This window comes from Vitis riparia, chromosome 3, assembly GCF_004353265.1.
Source record: "Vitis riparia cultivar Riparia Gloire de Montpellier isolate 1030 chromosome 3, EGFV_Vit.rip_1.0, whole genome shotgun sequence".
Lineage (NCBI taxonomy): Eukaryota > Viridiplantae > Streptophyta > Magnoliopsida > Vitales > Vitaceae > Vitis > Vitis riparia.
This window is the reverse complement of record NC_048433.1, coordinates 3,278,673-3,295,359: the sequence shown is the minus strand read 5'-3', so window position 1 is coordinate 3,295,359 and position 16,687 is coordinate 3,278,673. Positions and strand designations below refer to the sequence as shown.

The following is a 16,687-nucleotide window of genomic DNA, read 5'->3' as shown; positions in this document are numbered from 1 at the left end:
ATGTAACATCGATTGTAATAACAAATATGTTATACACAAGTCTCTTAACTTCTACATGCTACCACTCTATAGATGGGAAATTTCATGTTCACTCATATACTTGTTTGAAATCCTTATTATAACTTATTTAAAACGTCATATGACATTTGTATAGAATGATAGTTAGTCATTATAGGTTGAACTTGAGTTCGTTATTTGGTTTGGAGGATACTAGTCATACCTCATAACATAATCGGCATAAATGTTAACTTTGTCCGATGAGGCACAATGTTCACTCCCTATGCTAATAGATCACATTTTGACTTGATCTTTTTAGGTTCATAACCAATTTTTAAAATATTCTAAATTCAATTAATATTTCAAATAAAATGAGGTTCTAGTACCACCCAAGTTACATTTATGAACTTTATTGATAATAAATAAATAGAAAATTGTTCACCTTTTACCTTAAACTTGTATCTATGAATAACTTTTTCAATGAAACATTTTTAGAGTGAGGAATTTTTTTTAACTGAGTTAATAATTGTCATGTTTCGTAACAAAAAAGAAAAAAAAAACAACAATAACAACGACAATATACCATATAAAATAAGTGTAACAAAATAAAAATAGTTATTTGGTAATAATTCTATGAAATCAACTTATGACACATGTCACATGACCTATTCATCGTCAAAATATTAAAGAACATCAATAAATTGATAACCTTGATTGAATAATGTTTTTTATTAGTCCCAACTTGGATAAGGTACTAAATTAATAATTCCCTAGTATGTTATTAAATTCAACTAATTAATTTATAAGATTTTCGTAAAATATATGTCCAATATTACTTGTTCCTTCTTAAAATTAATGTCAACTTGAAAGTTAGTTTGTAATAATAAATATTCAATTTACTTAATTACAATAAAACAATATTAAATTCAATATTTTGAAAAAATAAGGAATACGTTCATAAATTAATAATTTATCAATTAATCAATAAATTATTAAATTATTAAATTATTAAATTATTAAATTATTAATTAACCAATTAATCAATGTTTGCTTAATAATAGATTTTTCTTGGTATTAAAGCTATTAATTTATCAAGGTTTAATGTAAATAAAGAAATAAAGTTTTTGGTAATTAAAATATAATTATTAAAATAAATAAAAATTATGAATTTGAACGTGAAAACACAAATATCAAGCATTCGAAGCTCCAAAACGCAAAATCGAGTAGCCTTCAATTCAAGATCAAGCATTCGTGAACTTGTGAATTTGAGCCAAGCCAAAGTTGCCGAGACAAGTTAAGTCCAAGCACAAACCGAAGAATCCAAACCAAGGTTCGAACTGAATGAATGCTCAAGTTAATTTTCTTGCCAGAAGAATCGGAGGAGTAAATAGAGATTGTGCATCATCCCCCAAGGTCGATTCGAATTTCAAATTTGGCACTAATTTTCCTTTTAAGAAAAATTTGTGTACAGGCGCAATGTCCGAAAAGAGCAAGATTCTCATCATCGGCGGCACCGGCAAAATCGGAAAATTCATTGTTCCTGCCAGCGCTAGGTCCGGTCATCCTACTTTCTCTCTCGTCAGAGAATGCAGCCTTTCGAATCCTGCGAAGTCGAAACTCTTTGAGAGTTACAAGAGCTCCGGCGTGACTCTGCTGTATGTACGTACCATTCGCTCTTATGTCTCGCCATCCAATTTTGACTTCTTTTGCCTGCCGAGAAAATGAACGAAATTAATTGGAGTTCTAGAATTTTAGGATGCTCAAGTTCCTAAAAAAACGAAAACTGTATCGGCAGGAAAAGAAAAAAGAAAAGCAAAGAAAAGTTTTGATGTTTATGTTTGAAATTGTTTGGTTTGAAAAACACACACCTATTTTTGAATTCCAACTTCTTTAATTTGGAGAATTAGAGTTTTGAAATAGTTTATGGATTAGTTATGTTATATGTTGCAGGGAGATCTGTACGATCACGAGAGTTCGGTGAAGGCGATCAAGCAAGTGGATCTCGTGATCTCTTCGGTTGGCCACATGCTGTTGCCGTATCAAGATAGGATCATTGCTGCCATCAAAGAAGCTGGAAATGTCAAAGTAAAACTCACGCAATCTCTCCTCTTCTCCTTCTCATTTCCCTCTCTGCTATGCAAATCCAAGTACTATGATATATATAACTTAGAGATGATAAAGAGTGTTTAAAAGTGTATGAAAGACCAAAGATGATCAACAATTTTGTATTGCTAGATCTATGTTAATTCAGCGAGGTTGGATTGAATTGAGTTTCTTTTCCAAGGAAAAAGTACCATAATCTACTCAATCTCAGTCATCAGATGTTTGAAATTTGCTTTTAATTCTTGATGTAGCCCGATTACAAGAGATCTACTCTTCTTGGACGATAATGGGGCCTATTGTACTGTTTTCATTACCATCAAATTTTGATTATCACAAACAAAGATTTGGTTTCGGAAATGATATATCTTTTTTTATCAATTGGAAGCATAAAGAGATGGTTGAAAGCGGTAAAAGATAATTTCATCAGCATACAATAAAAAACACTTTGATTAAATAATAAGGATGAAAATTAAAGTTGAAGTGGTTTGATACAGAATGAAGCTTAGTAGATTTTTCTGCCTCTCTTCTTCTCCTCCTTGTCAGAAAAGGGTTGCAAAAGGGGACTGCAGTTTTGTTTGTGGCCTAAGGGCGGAGGTTGTTGAAGCGTATGTGAGTATTCCTCCTCTAAATGTGGTTTTGGCTTACGGGAGTTCTACAATGACCTCTTCTGGGGAGGAAAGGGCTCTGGTAGTGGTAGGTGAGGCGAGCCTCAAGGAAAGGGACAATTCAATGGGGTGGCTTAAGTGTGGAGCAGAGTCAGCTAAGGAATGGAAATCATGTTGTCTTGCCCAATTTAGTGACTTTTTGGGCATGTCGACTATTGGTTTTGAGGAGGAAATTCTAGTTTTGCTCAAGAACTGGAAATTGAGGAAAGAATAAAAGGATCAGTGGTCTAGGTCTAAAAAGGTAAAGGTTGAATCCTCAAGGTTTGAAAGGGAACTTAGAAGATTGGAATGTTCCATTAATTTTAAAAGTTCTGAATATGGAAGAGCTCTCTCCCGAGAGAGTAGGGGTATAGTTTCTATGGGTAAATGAAGTTAAAAATCCTCTCTTTGAATGTGAAAGGAGCAAATGATGGTCATAAAAGAAAGATCATCAAATTTGTAGTCAAGACTTAGAAAGTGAATTCGGTTTTTCTCCAAGAAACCAAATTCCAAAGTTTGTCGCGTAGTTTGGTTTGGTCTTTAGGGGTAGGCAGGTTCTTGGAGTGGGGCGCTTTTAATTCTCAGGGTATGACAAGGAGAGGGGTGTTAGTCTTTTGGGATAGTAAGGTGTTAGAGCTTACTGGAATGGAAATTGGAGATTTTTCAGTTTCCTATCGGTTTAAGAATGTGGAGGATGGCTTCTGCAAAGTTTTTACATGTATGTATGGCCTTCTGTTGGGAGGCTTAGGGAAGAGTTCCAGGAGGAGTTGGGAACCATCAAGGGTTTGTGGCAAGATCTGTGGTGCATAGGAGAAGATTTTAATGTCATTAGATTCTTGAGAAAGAGGAATAGAGTTTCAAGACTGTCTTCAACAATGAGAAGGTTCTCAAAAGTCATTGAGGATTTGGAATTGCGGAATCTCCCATTGCAGGTGGGTTCTTTCACGTAGATGGACAGTTTATATAATCAATTAAAGTCAAGGTTGGATAGATTTGTAGTTTTTGAGGATTGGGAGTGCTATTTCAGTGGGGTAGTTCAGTGTGTTCTTCCTAGACCTATTTCTAACCACTGCCCAATCTTGTTGGGCGGCGGATGAGCGAGGAAAGGTCATTTCCCTTTTAGATTTGAGAATATGCGATTGAAGGAAGACAATTTTTTTTTTTTTTTTGGATTTGGTAAGGAGTTGGTGGATGGGTTTCCAATTCAGAGGGTCTTTTAGTTTCACTCTATTTGAAAAACTTAAAGCGCTTAAAGCTACCTTGAAGACTTGGAACAGAGAAGTGTTTGGAAATACCTCTGCTAGAAAGGAATCAACCTTGAAGCATATGGTATTTTGGGATTCTGTAAAAGAAGACAGGATGTTGTCTACAGAAGAGCAAAGTCTCAGAAAGTAGGCTTTGGGGTAGTACAAGAAATGGGTGATAATGGAAGAGACCTATTGGAGGCAAAAGTTTAGAGAGTTATGGTTGAGGGAGGGAGACAGAAATACTGGCTTTTTCCACAAAATGGCTATTGCTGATAAGAGAGGTAACTCTATGGCGAAGATCAAAATAAATGGGACTTGGGTAACGGAAGAGTGAGACATCAAAGATAGAGTGGTTTAGGTTTTCCCTTATTTTTTACTGAAATAGAGGAGTGGAGGCCCAGATGCAATGAGCTACAGGTTTGGATCCTTGGAGAGAAGGATGCAGCAATGTTAGAGGCTCCTTTCTCTGAGGAAGAAGTTTTTGGAGCTCTCTTGGACCTCAATGGAGTAAAGCTCCTGGTTTTGATGGTTTTTCAATGGCGTTTTGGCAGTTCAGTAGGAGTTTTCTAAAAGAGGAAGTTATGGGGTTCTTTAAGGATTTTCATAATCAGGACAAGTTTGTGAAGAACATTAATGTCTCTTTTCTAATTTTAATTCCTAAGAAAGGGGAATCTAGAGATCTCAAGGACTTTAGGTCTATAAGCTTGATGGGTAGCCTTTACAAGTTGTTAGCAAAGGTGTTAGCTAATAAGCTTAAAAATGTGTTTGGAAATACCCCCAGGGACACCTTCTCCGACTGCTACTCCTGATGATTGCGCTCCCACTCCGTCACTGAGTCTCATGACCGACGCACCTCCTGCTGCAACCCCAACTCAAACTCCGGGGGCCCCACCACCAACAGCCACTAAACCACCTCCAGGGACACCTTCTCCCACTAGTAATCCTGATGATTGTGCTTCGACACCATCACCCAACCCTATGACTAGTTCACCAGCTCCTGCAATCCATCTCTAGATGTTTCTCCATCATCTGCCGTCTTTGCAAGTGCCCTTGCCTCCTTGGTGTCCGTGGCCATGAGTTTCTTTCTCTAGATAGAAGAGTAGACTCATATTTGACACTGTTTGAGGTCTGTGGTACAATATTACACTTGAGGTTGGAGTCTTGTACTAGACCTTGTTTGATCTATATATATATATATATGCATCAAGTGCATCCCTGATCAATTATGAATATTTCTATCCTTCTTTACAATATATCTATTTGTACTAAGTAACAATTTTTGTATCATAAAATAAATAAATAATTAATTAATTATAATTTTTTAGCCCATTTAGATTTCTCTAAACGAAATAGATATAAGTTGATCTTTAATTCCATATTTTTCTTCGACTATATCATAAAAGGCCCCGTAGAAAGTTTAATATTAATGAAAGTGTTGTTAAAGATAAATTTTTGAGGTTTGGAGTTTCAAGGATTTAGTCATCAACAAAAGTCATACACCAAGGCTTTAATCAGGCGTAACTTAAGGAAATTTAGAGACCCATTGAGTAGGTTGTAGGACAATTCTTGGAAGAAAGCATGGGATAGTGCTTACTAGTCATGAACTTTCCCCTTAAGTTCTAACCCAACTGGGGCAGGTCCTAATGAATATATAGAGAGGACCAGCACCACCGCTTACCGTGGTATAATCAATCTACCATGAGTTCTTTAGAGGTAGTTCATTCAAGTAAAAAATGACTCATTTTGTCCTAAAGAAAAAGTACTTAGATATAGAAGTACCTCATCTCAATGTTATTGTTACATTGACATATCTAATAAATTATACACGACCAAATATAATATCACATGTTAACTTACATGATATAATTCTGCACCAATTCAAAAACATTAAAATGAGGTCAAACATATACTATGGTACTTTTATGGAACAACCAACATAGATTTATTTTATTTGAAATGATCAAAATTTAAGTTGCTTGATATGTGAATGTTAGTTATATTTCATGTCCTTGCAAAGTTTTATGATCTTAAATAAAGTATTTATTTACTTGTGATAGTATAACAACATATAGAGATCAATTAAGTAAATAATAGTAATCACTTCTTTAAATCATTTCGAGATACTCACATCAATTCATAAAATAAGTTATAAATGGACACAGTTAAGATCAATGATCTAACATATTGGTAATGCAAAAATAAGTTACCCTTGGAAGGGGATATCTAGTCATAGTAAGTCCTCAAAAAGGGAAGATGTTAGTCTGGCAAGAGGTATCCACCAGACTCACTACCTCCAGATCAAACCAAGCTAGCCCATGACCTGGCCACTAGTGGTGTCACCCTAACAAACCGTGTTACCACTTTGCCACTTAGCAAAAAGCCTGCAAATAGCCTGCAATAAAGCCAACCGTCGCCATTCGTTGCCAACCATTGTCTTCCTCAATGTCTCTTACTCTTCAATGGAGAAGCCTGAAATTTACAGAGCCCTCAATAAACAATAAAAATGGGAGTTGGCTCTCATTCTTATTGTCTCTGGTTTATGAGAATTGAGAAGAGAGGTGATTCAAGAATTTCTCTCCAAACTCTATTTGGCAAATAATTTCTAGCGTGTGTTATTTTGTTTCTCCAAGGGCTGTTTGGGTGGCTTGTTTTGAACATAGAGTATGTTATCTAAAACAATTATTAAACAAGTTCTTAATCTTCTCAATTAATTTTGGCTTCTATTTCACCCATCATTTCAATAGGATTATATTGCAATTTGTGGTGGCACTTTAATCATCTTAATTCATTTTGGCCTTCAAATTCTATTTCATCAACGATTTTAACAGGGTTTTGTAGAATTTGTAATTGCGAAGAACTTCAAATCACTTTGTTCCCTAGCCCTAGATCATATAGGGTGTATGATATCTACCTAGGCGTCTCTAAATCTAATGCAACAGAATATATAACATCAAAAAACCATTATAATAATTAGATATAGAGAATGTAATAATCATATATTTAATTTGAATGTTTTTGAATCGTTTCTAATCTGATGAAGATGTCAAAGACCATTGTAGAAGTTGTCTACCCGGTACTCTTTCATTCGCTCTCTTTCAAGGGTATAAACATGAGAAAATGGTGAACTTTTCTCTTTAGAAGACAAGTAGGGTTTTTCTCTCTGAAGGCTCTTTGGAAGATGATAGAAAGAAGACTAAAACCCTATCCCTTAAGGGGTATTTATAGGGTTCTTTGTTAAACTTAAGTGACTTGATCCTAAATTCGATTTAGGTCACCTAAACCAGTCCACTTGAGTCTTAATTGATTATTTAGTTATATTAGGTTCTAATTAATTAATTAACTCTATCAAAAAAAAAATCATAAGATTTAATGCATCTTTGCATTTTTACCAAAAACATCCTTATGAATAAATTTACTTTATATTTTTCAAATTCATTTTAAAAAATTTTAAATTTTGGGATAGTAAATTTTCTTTAATATTTCAATTTGTTAAATTATTGGAGTTCTTATATCTTATATAAAGAAACTACTATTTTCTCATTTTATAAATAAAAAACAAAAAGCATTTTATAAAACTAAAAAGTGTATCCAAACAAACACTAAGAACCTGTTTGGTTGTATATTTTAAAACAATTTTTTGTTTTTAAAAAATAGAAAACTATTTTTAAAATTTTCTAGCACTGTTTTATTGTTATTATCTTAAAACAATTTTTAAAAACAAAGTGAAATAGATAAAAAAAATTTAGAGAACAAATAAGAATTATTTTCACCAATTTTTAAAAACAGAAGGAAAACATGGATCCGTTTGATCAAACGGACCTTAAGTTACTTGTTTTTAAAAATTGTTTTTAAGTTAAAGAATAAAAAACAGTTTTAAAAAATAAGTTTCATAAAACATGATCAAACGGACCTTAAGTCACTTGATAATGCCTAACATTTATTAGGCAAAACCCCCGAGAAAATTTTGTTTGAATCACAACCAAGCATTTGAAACCTTTGCATTGAAATTTCAAGACCAACCCACTTCATCCATTAGGTTAACAATAGATATGTCCTTAAAACAAATCAGAAGTAACATCATGCATGCATGCATGCAAGTTCCCATCCTTCGCAAACCATTTATGTTGTAGGAAATAAATCCAAATAATAAAGTTGAAGTTTACACATTCTTACATATATAGGCAAACCAATAAAAGGGGAAAAGAAAAAGAGAAAAAGAATTTACAAATCACCAATTTGAAATTGATTCATAGACAACTTCACAATACATAGGTGTTGGGAATTTTCTCCTCTTTATTTGAACTTGCTTCTCTGAAACGAAAAACAATAGTGTTAATCTCCTTCACATCCCATAACCAATAAAATTAAGATGGAGAGATAAGGAAGCAAATAAAACAAGTCAAGACAGAAATAAAGATCAAAGCTTGCAAGTAAAAATGACAAATAATAATAATAAATGATGCCGTTGGATATAATTTTGAGACAAGAATCAAGATGGTCTTTATTGATAAGTTCTGAAATTTTCTTTGCAATATTTTGAGCAAATAATCTGATAGGTTAGGCTATTAAAATATTAATTAGTTAACATTTAGATCATGTTTTTCATTTGTTTCATTTCTCATTCATTAATGTATTTAAAATATTATTTTTTGGAATAAGAAAAGGAATAAAAACTTCATCACTATGAAAATTAAATCTTATTCCTGTTGGAATTTTGGTTTCTCTCTTGTATGTAGTAATATGATTCACCTTTGTACCCGTCTTATTTTTTATTCTCATTCCCATAGATAGAACTTGCCATTAGGATCCAAGATATGCAAAGATCAGCTTCACTTGGAAACACTTTCAGTTGTCTAATTAAGAACCATAATAGATAAAGAAACTAAGAGGAAAAAAGCAAGAAACTAAGAGGAAAAAAGCAGTAGATATCCTATTTGATAATATATAACTTTAGTAAAATTGAATTTTAATTATCTTATATCCAAATTCAATTTAACCAAGTATTAAAAATATAAAAACCATTATCATAATTTTTAATGAGTTTTTGTTAATATTTTAGATATTAATTAAATATATAGAATTTTAAATTTAAAAATAAAATTATAAACATTTTAAAAATCATACATATGGAATAATTTATTTTTTATCATTAAATACATCTAAATTATATTTTTCTATGAAATATATTTTCAAGTGTTATATATTATTAATTTACTGTCGAATATTATAAATTATATTATACATATATTATTTAAAAATAATACCTTAAATAGATGTATTATTTCTTGTTTTATAATCTTTTTTAATTTTTTTCAAAATTTCTTCCACTGATATTTTGTATCAAAATAGTCATCAATATTTCCTAATATATCCATAAAATCGAGTTATCGATATATCTATCAAAACCGATATTTTTTTTCCTTAACTTTTAATAAAGTTTAACAAAGATATTGTAAGAATGACTAACAATCAAGGAGGAATGTTATAAACTTGTAGAAATTTGTGGATGTTACCATCCTTGTATTAAACCTTTCAACTATTCATATAACCTTCATAACTATAAAAAAATATATTAATTATAGTCATTATGATTATAACCCTATAAGTAGAATTAGGGTTTTTAGAAAGAGATAATTTAGAGTTTACTTTTTCTAAATTTCTGCTTTCAGTTCTTCGCTCTATTTTCTTTATTTTTATAATTTATATATATACCCATGGGCCTAATACCTGATCAATCATTGCGCCCATACCACCAAAAACGGGGAAACACTAGGCCCATGGCCCAACAAAAGTCTACTCTAAGCCGAAAACCCCCAGCTCCACCAGAAAAGAGGGAACACTAAGCCCATGCCCAACAAAAGTGTACCCTAAAATGGAATTTGATAATATATAGCATTATATAGTATATATAGGGTCTAAAGATCACATATGACCACCTAAAATCTCTTCTACACGACTGTTGGAGCTTTTTCGAGGTATTTGATCATGTAACAAAACACTTTTAGAATAGAAAAGATTTCAAGTTTAGATGAGGTATTTTTGTAGAAATGGTTTTCATTTTTTTTTATTTAAGATTTCTCTTATTTTATTTTTAAATTTTGCAAGGTGTATATATTATAGGATAAACACTTTAGTAACAGTGTAAATGTGCCAAAATGGACCTATGGATACAAGAAAATAATGTTATGCAAAATGGAAAGATACAGAAAAAGAATATTTATGGAATAGATTAATGTGTGCGATTATGAATGCAATGGAAATGAAAACTAAGATAAATTCTAATTACCTGTAACAAGAGCGACATGAGGTGAAGTGTGATGACCATTCAGTACCATCTACATTTGACTTGTGGGATATGAGATATTTTGTGCCAATATCCTTTCGATAGCATCGTTCTAGAATAGGAGAACATGTGATGTCCAATTTCTGCAATGGTGTCCTTTGGAGCACGTGGTCCGGCAGTCCCTCCAGCTTTGGGTAGTATTCCGTAATCAAGTATTTGAGACATGGCATTATTGACCTCTCTTCTTTTTCTTTTATTTCCCATTGCTTCAATTCATCCAAACGAGAAATAATCAGTTGTTTCAGCTTTGGGAATACTGTTGATGATGATCCCAAAAACTACCTATGTATTTCACACCATACATCTTCCATATCACCAGCTTCTCAAGGACAGGCAGTTGCCCCAAAGGAGGCAAACACGGACATCTTAAGCAAGAGTCGAGGACAAGTATTTTCAGTTGAGCTAACGATGAACCCATCATCCAATTGGGCCACTCTCTATCACCATAATCTAATATACGTAGAGATTTCAAGTTTGGATGGGGTTGTAGAGCTTCAGCCACACCCTTGGTCCCCTCCTTTCTACCAAATTCCAAATCCAAACGTTGGAGGTGTATCTTATTCTTCAATTCTGCTTTTTCTGCCTCCCCAGCATCTTTCACTTCATCTAACCCTTTAATGGAAAGACGTCCTCTTAGGTTGTTCAAGTTTCTCAAGTCTCCTATTTGGTATTCATCATTGCCATCACTACTCACAATGAAAACATGCAGTGTCTGAAGAGAGCTTAATCTTCCAATTCCTTTTGGTAAGCCCTCTAGAACACCATAATTTTCAAGATGCCTCAAATTAATTAGTTTACCCATTGCCTATGGTAGTTTTTGAAGACGGGAACATGCTTGAATATTTAAGGTTTGCAAATCATATAAATCACAAATTGTTTCAGGAAACTTCTTCAATCACCTACAATTTGATAGATTAAGGTATCTTAAATGAATCAATTTTCCTACCTCCTTAGGAAGTTCCTCAATCAACTGATTGCTGCTCAATTCCAATGCCCTGAGACATGTCAAATGCCTTAACAAATTAGGTAAGGCTTCAAGAACACTTGAATTGAATGCTTCCTTAGCCAAGAGGGTGTGTAGATTCTTCATGTTATAAGTGGAGGCGAAATTAGGGGTACTCTCTCGGACAACTAAGGTGGTATGACGAATCTCTTTGGTTGTCAACCTCCACAATAAAGTATTCATTCTGAGTCAAAAATTGAGCAAAATCATGCACTATGTCATGCATCTTACAACCTATTATATTACCATCATCATCTTTTTCAAAACCTTGGAAGAAAGACCGAGCAGCTAAATATTCAAAGTACGTTCTCCCAACCATCTCCATCTCTTTACTCCCATCAGATTTGAGATAGCTTTGTGCCATCCACAACTTGATCAGCTCATCTCTCTCAATAACTGAGTCTTTTGGAAAAATAGCACAAAATGAGAAGCAGCGTTGAATTGCAGGGGACAGATCATAATAACTCAACAACAAAGCAGGGGAAATATCTCTCTCAAACTCATCTAGCTGCCATACTTCACTATTCAATACGTTCTTCCATTCTTCCTCGCTATTTTTTAAGCCCAAGAGGTTCCCTAAAGTTTTTATAGCGAGGGGCAAGCCCTTGCATTTGTCTGCTATTTTCTCACCAATTTCTTTTAATTCTTCCTCTTTCTCCCAAGTACTCCTTTCAGAGAAAGCTATTTGATGGAATAATGCCCGAGATTGCTCCAAAGACAACTCCCCCAAGAGATGCTTGTACGTAGTTCTCATCATCTTAACAACACTCTCTTTGCGTGTGGTCGCCAGAATTCTACTCCCTGCTGCTCCGCAGTGGAGGGTGTTCTTCAGTTGTGCCCACAATTGATTGTCTTCAGTCCACACATCATCTAGCACAAGAAGGAACTTCTTTCCAGAGACACACGTTTGAACTTTTTGTTGTAAAGCTTCCAAATTATGGAGATTAGGAGACGCTTTCTGGATGATTTCAACAATATCCCTAAAAATTCTGGCTGGCTCAAAAGGATCAGAGACACAGACCCATATTCTTTCATCAAAATGGGTCTTCACCTTTCGGTGGTTGTAGGCTAGTCGAGCAAGAGTTGTTTTTCCCATGCCTCCCGTCCCAAATATGGAGACGATGTAGATGCCAGATTTCTCTTGACACATCTTACCCAACAAATGGTCTAATATGATTTTTTTCATCCATATCCCGACCGTACACCTCTGAAATATCAATTGCAGAGGTAGTTATAAGTCGCTGTGGTCGCTCCTCACTCCTACTAGAGACAAAATTAAAATCGGTCCGTTCACTTGCAGCTTGCTTGAAACGGATGAAAGGGGAGGGCATACCGAAGCTTACCTTCGTCTTAGACGTGGAAGCATTTTCAACTCCCTCCATCTGGAATTGAAAAATAGCAATGCTCCACTCATCCAGCACGTCCATCATTTCGTAGGCCATGTCTTTGAGCCTCTCCAACCAACCTTGGACAGATTTTTCCTTCACTTTTCTCCTCTCGGCATCTTCAAGAACATCTCGGACGGAGCGGAGTGTGTTTTTGAGACTTTGAATTTCTGGTTCAACACCCGGAACCAGAGAAACTTGTTCATGAATCTGCTGTTCAACAACCGAAGTTAAGCGTTCCAGCACAATAGAAACGAGGGCATCAGCCATGGGGAGGGTGAAGAAGGTGGGATTGATGAATGAAGAGGAATGGAGGATGAATAAAGGCGAGTGAGACGAAGAGATAACATCTTCAGCTTTTGTGAGTTTAATTATGGTCTATCCTTTTGCAGCATTATTGAGGCAGCTACTTTATTTGAATTGTTGAGCCTTTTAGAGCTTTGCTTTATACGGTTTGTATTATTTGAGGCTAGTGGGGTTACTTTATTTGAATCATCAAGGCTTGCTTGATATGCATGATTGAGGCTAGAGGGGTCATTAAATAATCATACATAGCTTTGAATCAAAATCCAGATAAATTAATCCCATCATCTGACTGAATATTCAGCGTATTAATATAGCCTTCATTTAATTACTTATGGCTCCTTACAATGAGACTAATTAGTAATTGGTTCCAAGTCTCCATTCACCATGGTTGATACATTTAACAAAATAATTCATTGTTCTTATTAAACATATACAATTCATTTTTCACAAGTAAGGAGCAACTTATTAGTGCAACAGTTAAGCAAAACACAGTCCGTCAAATTAATAGGAAATGCTACCAATTTAAAAAGAGTAATTCACATGTCGAGAAAAAAAATTATTTGCCACTCTTTTCCCTTCTCTAGGATTTTCCATCATCCTATAATTTACAAAGCACATCCATATATAAACTATATATATATGAAATAAGGAAAAGAAGGTAGAAGAACAAAATGATTAGCAATATAAGGAAAATGAGTTTGTTGATACTTAAACTCTTACATCTCACAACTCAATTTTGGACTTCCATTGTTGAGAAGTTTAGAGCATCTTTTGTTGTCCTACTTTACTTTTTTCTTTGCATATAGGTAGTTAATCAAACTTGGATATTTGTCCATGTTTGGAACTTAAAGTGGTTTATAGAACTTTAATTGGAAGTATATAGTAATTTATTTCATATTTCTTTTTGTTGCAAGTTTAGCCGCTTCCTTCTTCTTACTTGGGTCTTCCTTTGGGTGCTCATTTAAGGAGGTAGCAGTTTAGGATGGGGTAGAGGAAAGGATGAGGAAAAGACTTTCAATTTAAAAAAGACAATATATTTCCCAATGGGGTAGGTCGACCTTGATCTAAAACACTCTATCCAATATGCCTATCTATTGTATGTCCCTGTTCTATATACCAAGGAGTGTGAGTTTGCAGTTGGAGCATATCCAAAGGGATTTCCTTTGGGGTGGAGGGGCCTTGGAAAGGAAGCCTCATTTAGTAGATTGGTCTATTGTTTGCTCAGATAAATGAAAGGGTGGTTTGGGTGTGAGGAATTTGGCGTTGTTGAATAAGGCTCTTTTATACAAATGGAGCTAGTGTTTTGCGGTGGAGAGAGAGACTTTGTGAAGGCAAGTTATCTGTGGGAAGTATGAGGAAGAAGCAGGTGGTTGGTGATCTTATGATGTAAGAGGTAGCTTTAGGGTTGGTTTGTGGAAAGCTATTAGTAGATATTGGGATTTGATAGGCAACAATATGGTTTATTCTGTGGGGAATGGTAAGAGGGTTCGATTTTGGAAGGACAGGTGGTGTGGAGACGATTCTTTGTATAATTCTTTTCCATCCTTATTTTCTATTTCCTTGGCTAAGGAGGCTTGGGTGGAAGATATGTGGAGCCACTTTGGAGAGGAAGTATGGGTTCCTCGATTCTCTAAGCAGCTTAACAATTAGGAGGTGTTTGATATGGAACATTTTCTCTTAAGATTGCAAGGAAGGAGGGTTTATAGTGATGCGGAAGATCAAGTAGTTTGGACAAAGTCAAAGGATGATAGATTTTCTGTCAAATCTCTCTATAAGGCTTTGGAACTCTATGATGCCTTCGAGGGTGAGTTTTTTTTGCTTGGGAGGCTACGTGAAAAAAGGTCTTAACCTTGGATCGAATTCAGGGGAGAGGGTGCCATTTGGTTAACAGATGTTATTTGTGTCTTTCAGAGGAAGAGTTTATTGATCACATCCTCTTGCGTTGTGAGTTGGCAAGAAGTTTATGGAACTTATTGTTTTTCCTTTTTTGGGGTGTTGTGGGTTCTCACATATTCAGTTAAAGAGGCGTTATTGAGGTGGCTTGGGTTTTGTGTGGGAAAGAAGAGGAAGAAAGTGTGGTTTTTAGTTCCCTTGTGTCCTTTTTGGATAGTTTGGAAGAAAAGAAACAGTAAAGTTTTTGAAAATGAGGGTCATTCGGTTCAAGGATGTAAATCTTTTTTTCTTAGTAACCTATGGGCATGGGCCAAGGGTTTTTTAGACTCTGATCCCCTTCCTTCCTGTATGGATTTTGTAGATTGGTTAGACTCTATTTAAGGGGTTCTTTAACCTTTTTTGTATACCACTTGTGTTCTTTGGGGTGCTTCTTTGATGTGCCTTTTTTCTTTTTATTAATATACTGCTATTTATTCATAAAAAAAAAAAAAAAATGTGTTGTTGAACACTTGTATCAACTTGTCAAAGTGTATACCACTCTGTCTGTGAGCTAATACGACGAAATAGATAAAATCGGTTCTTTGTCCATCGAGTTAAGCGGCTTTTTCTCAAAGTGCTTTATTTTGTCCAGACATTCTTCCCATCAGAGTTTGGAGATGATGTTGACCGTATCGAAGCTGTTGATCCTGCAAAAAAAAACAGCATTTGAGATAAAGGCTAAACTCCGCCGCACTATTGAGGCTGAAGGAATTCCCTACACCTGTGTGTGCAACAACTTATTTGCTGGCTATTTCCTTGCTACCTTGTCACAGTTTGGAGCCACTGCTTCCCCAAGAGATAAAGTTATTATCCTAGGAGATGGAAATCCAAAAGGTAAGCAAACTGTCAAAAAATCATAAAGAGATAACTTCCCTGTTGCATTTTCTACTTTTGGACATTAGAACACTTGGACAACTTAAAGGAAGCAACCATTATCATTACACTAGTTGACAGGCTAAGCAACTTGACATGGCCGCTAGAATGCACAAAGGAAGCATTAATCTGGTCAGAAACATCTAATGATAATAATTGCACGCAGAAGATGATTGGAAAAACCTTGAGAGGATCTACGTTCCCAAGGGGCAAGTTCTGAAGAACATCCAAGGTTAGTGTAGTAGAATTATTTTTCCCGGAAGTACTTGGAAACCTCTACTTTGGTAGTGAATTTGGAATGGGAATGGTACACTACTTTATAACATTATAGCTAGTCACATTACAATCTTAAAACGAAATTTATCCTTGATTCAGCTGTTTTAACTTGGAAAAGCCTAAATGGTGTTCCATACCATTAAAGCCTTCCCAACAAGAGCTTCACATGACACACTGTCAATTCACAACTGCAAAACAAAAACAGAGTCATGGAATTTTGTATTTATTTTCAAGGTAAAGTTGGTATGGTCTCCCTTTCTTATGTGGCAACTTATGAAGGGTTGGAAACTACTTTCCAGAGAAAAATGACCTTCCATATTGACTGGTTTTCTTTTTTGTTTTTTTACTCTGTTTTTGGCAGAAGCCCAATTTCCAGTGAATGTGATATTGGCAATCAATCACTCTGTTTTTGTGAAGGGACTTTGAGATCGAACCATCATTTGGAGCGGAGGCTTCAGAGGAATACCCTGATGTCAAATGCACACTGGAAGAGTAGCTCAAACATCAAGGCGGAGAGATTTAAATATATCTTAAATTAATTTAAATCTAAATAGTATTTAGCAGTATTATATATTAAT

General features: G+C 34.7%; 1 protein-coding gene and 1 pseudogene across 1 annotated transcript; one reads left to right on the top strand and one right to left on the bottom strand.

Annotated features, from left to right (window-relative positions):
- The first annotated feature begins 1,269 nt into the window (after positions 1 to 1,269).
- LOC117911611 lies at positions 1,270 to 16,605 on the top strand (annotated as a pseudogene).
- LOC117910824 (disease resistance protein RGA2-like) lies at positions 8,099 to 13,103 on the bottom strand. Its single transcript, XM_034824995.1, has 3 exons — positions 12,681 to 13,103; positions 10,278 to 12,544; positions 8,099 to 8,302 (listed from the first exon to the last, which is right to left on the bottom strand). Exons 1-2 carry the CDS (start codon positions 12,990 to 12,992, stop codon positions 11,444 to 11,446), a joined length of 1,413 nt encoding a protein of 470 aa, XP_034680886.1. The 5' UTR covers positions 12,993 to 13,103; the 3' UTR covers positions 8,099 to 8,302; positions 10,278 to 11,443.
- Positions 16,606 to 16,687: the final 82 nt, after the last annotated feature.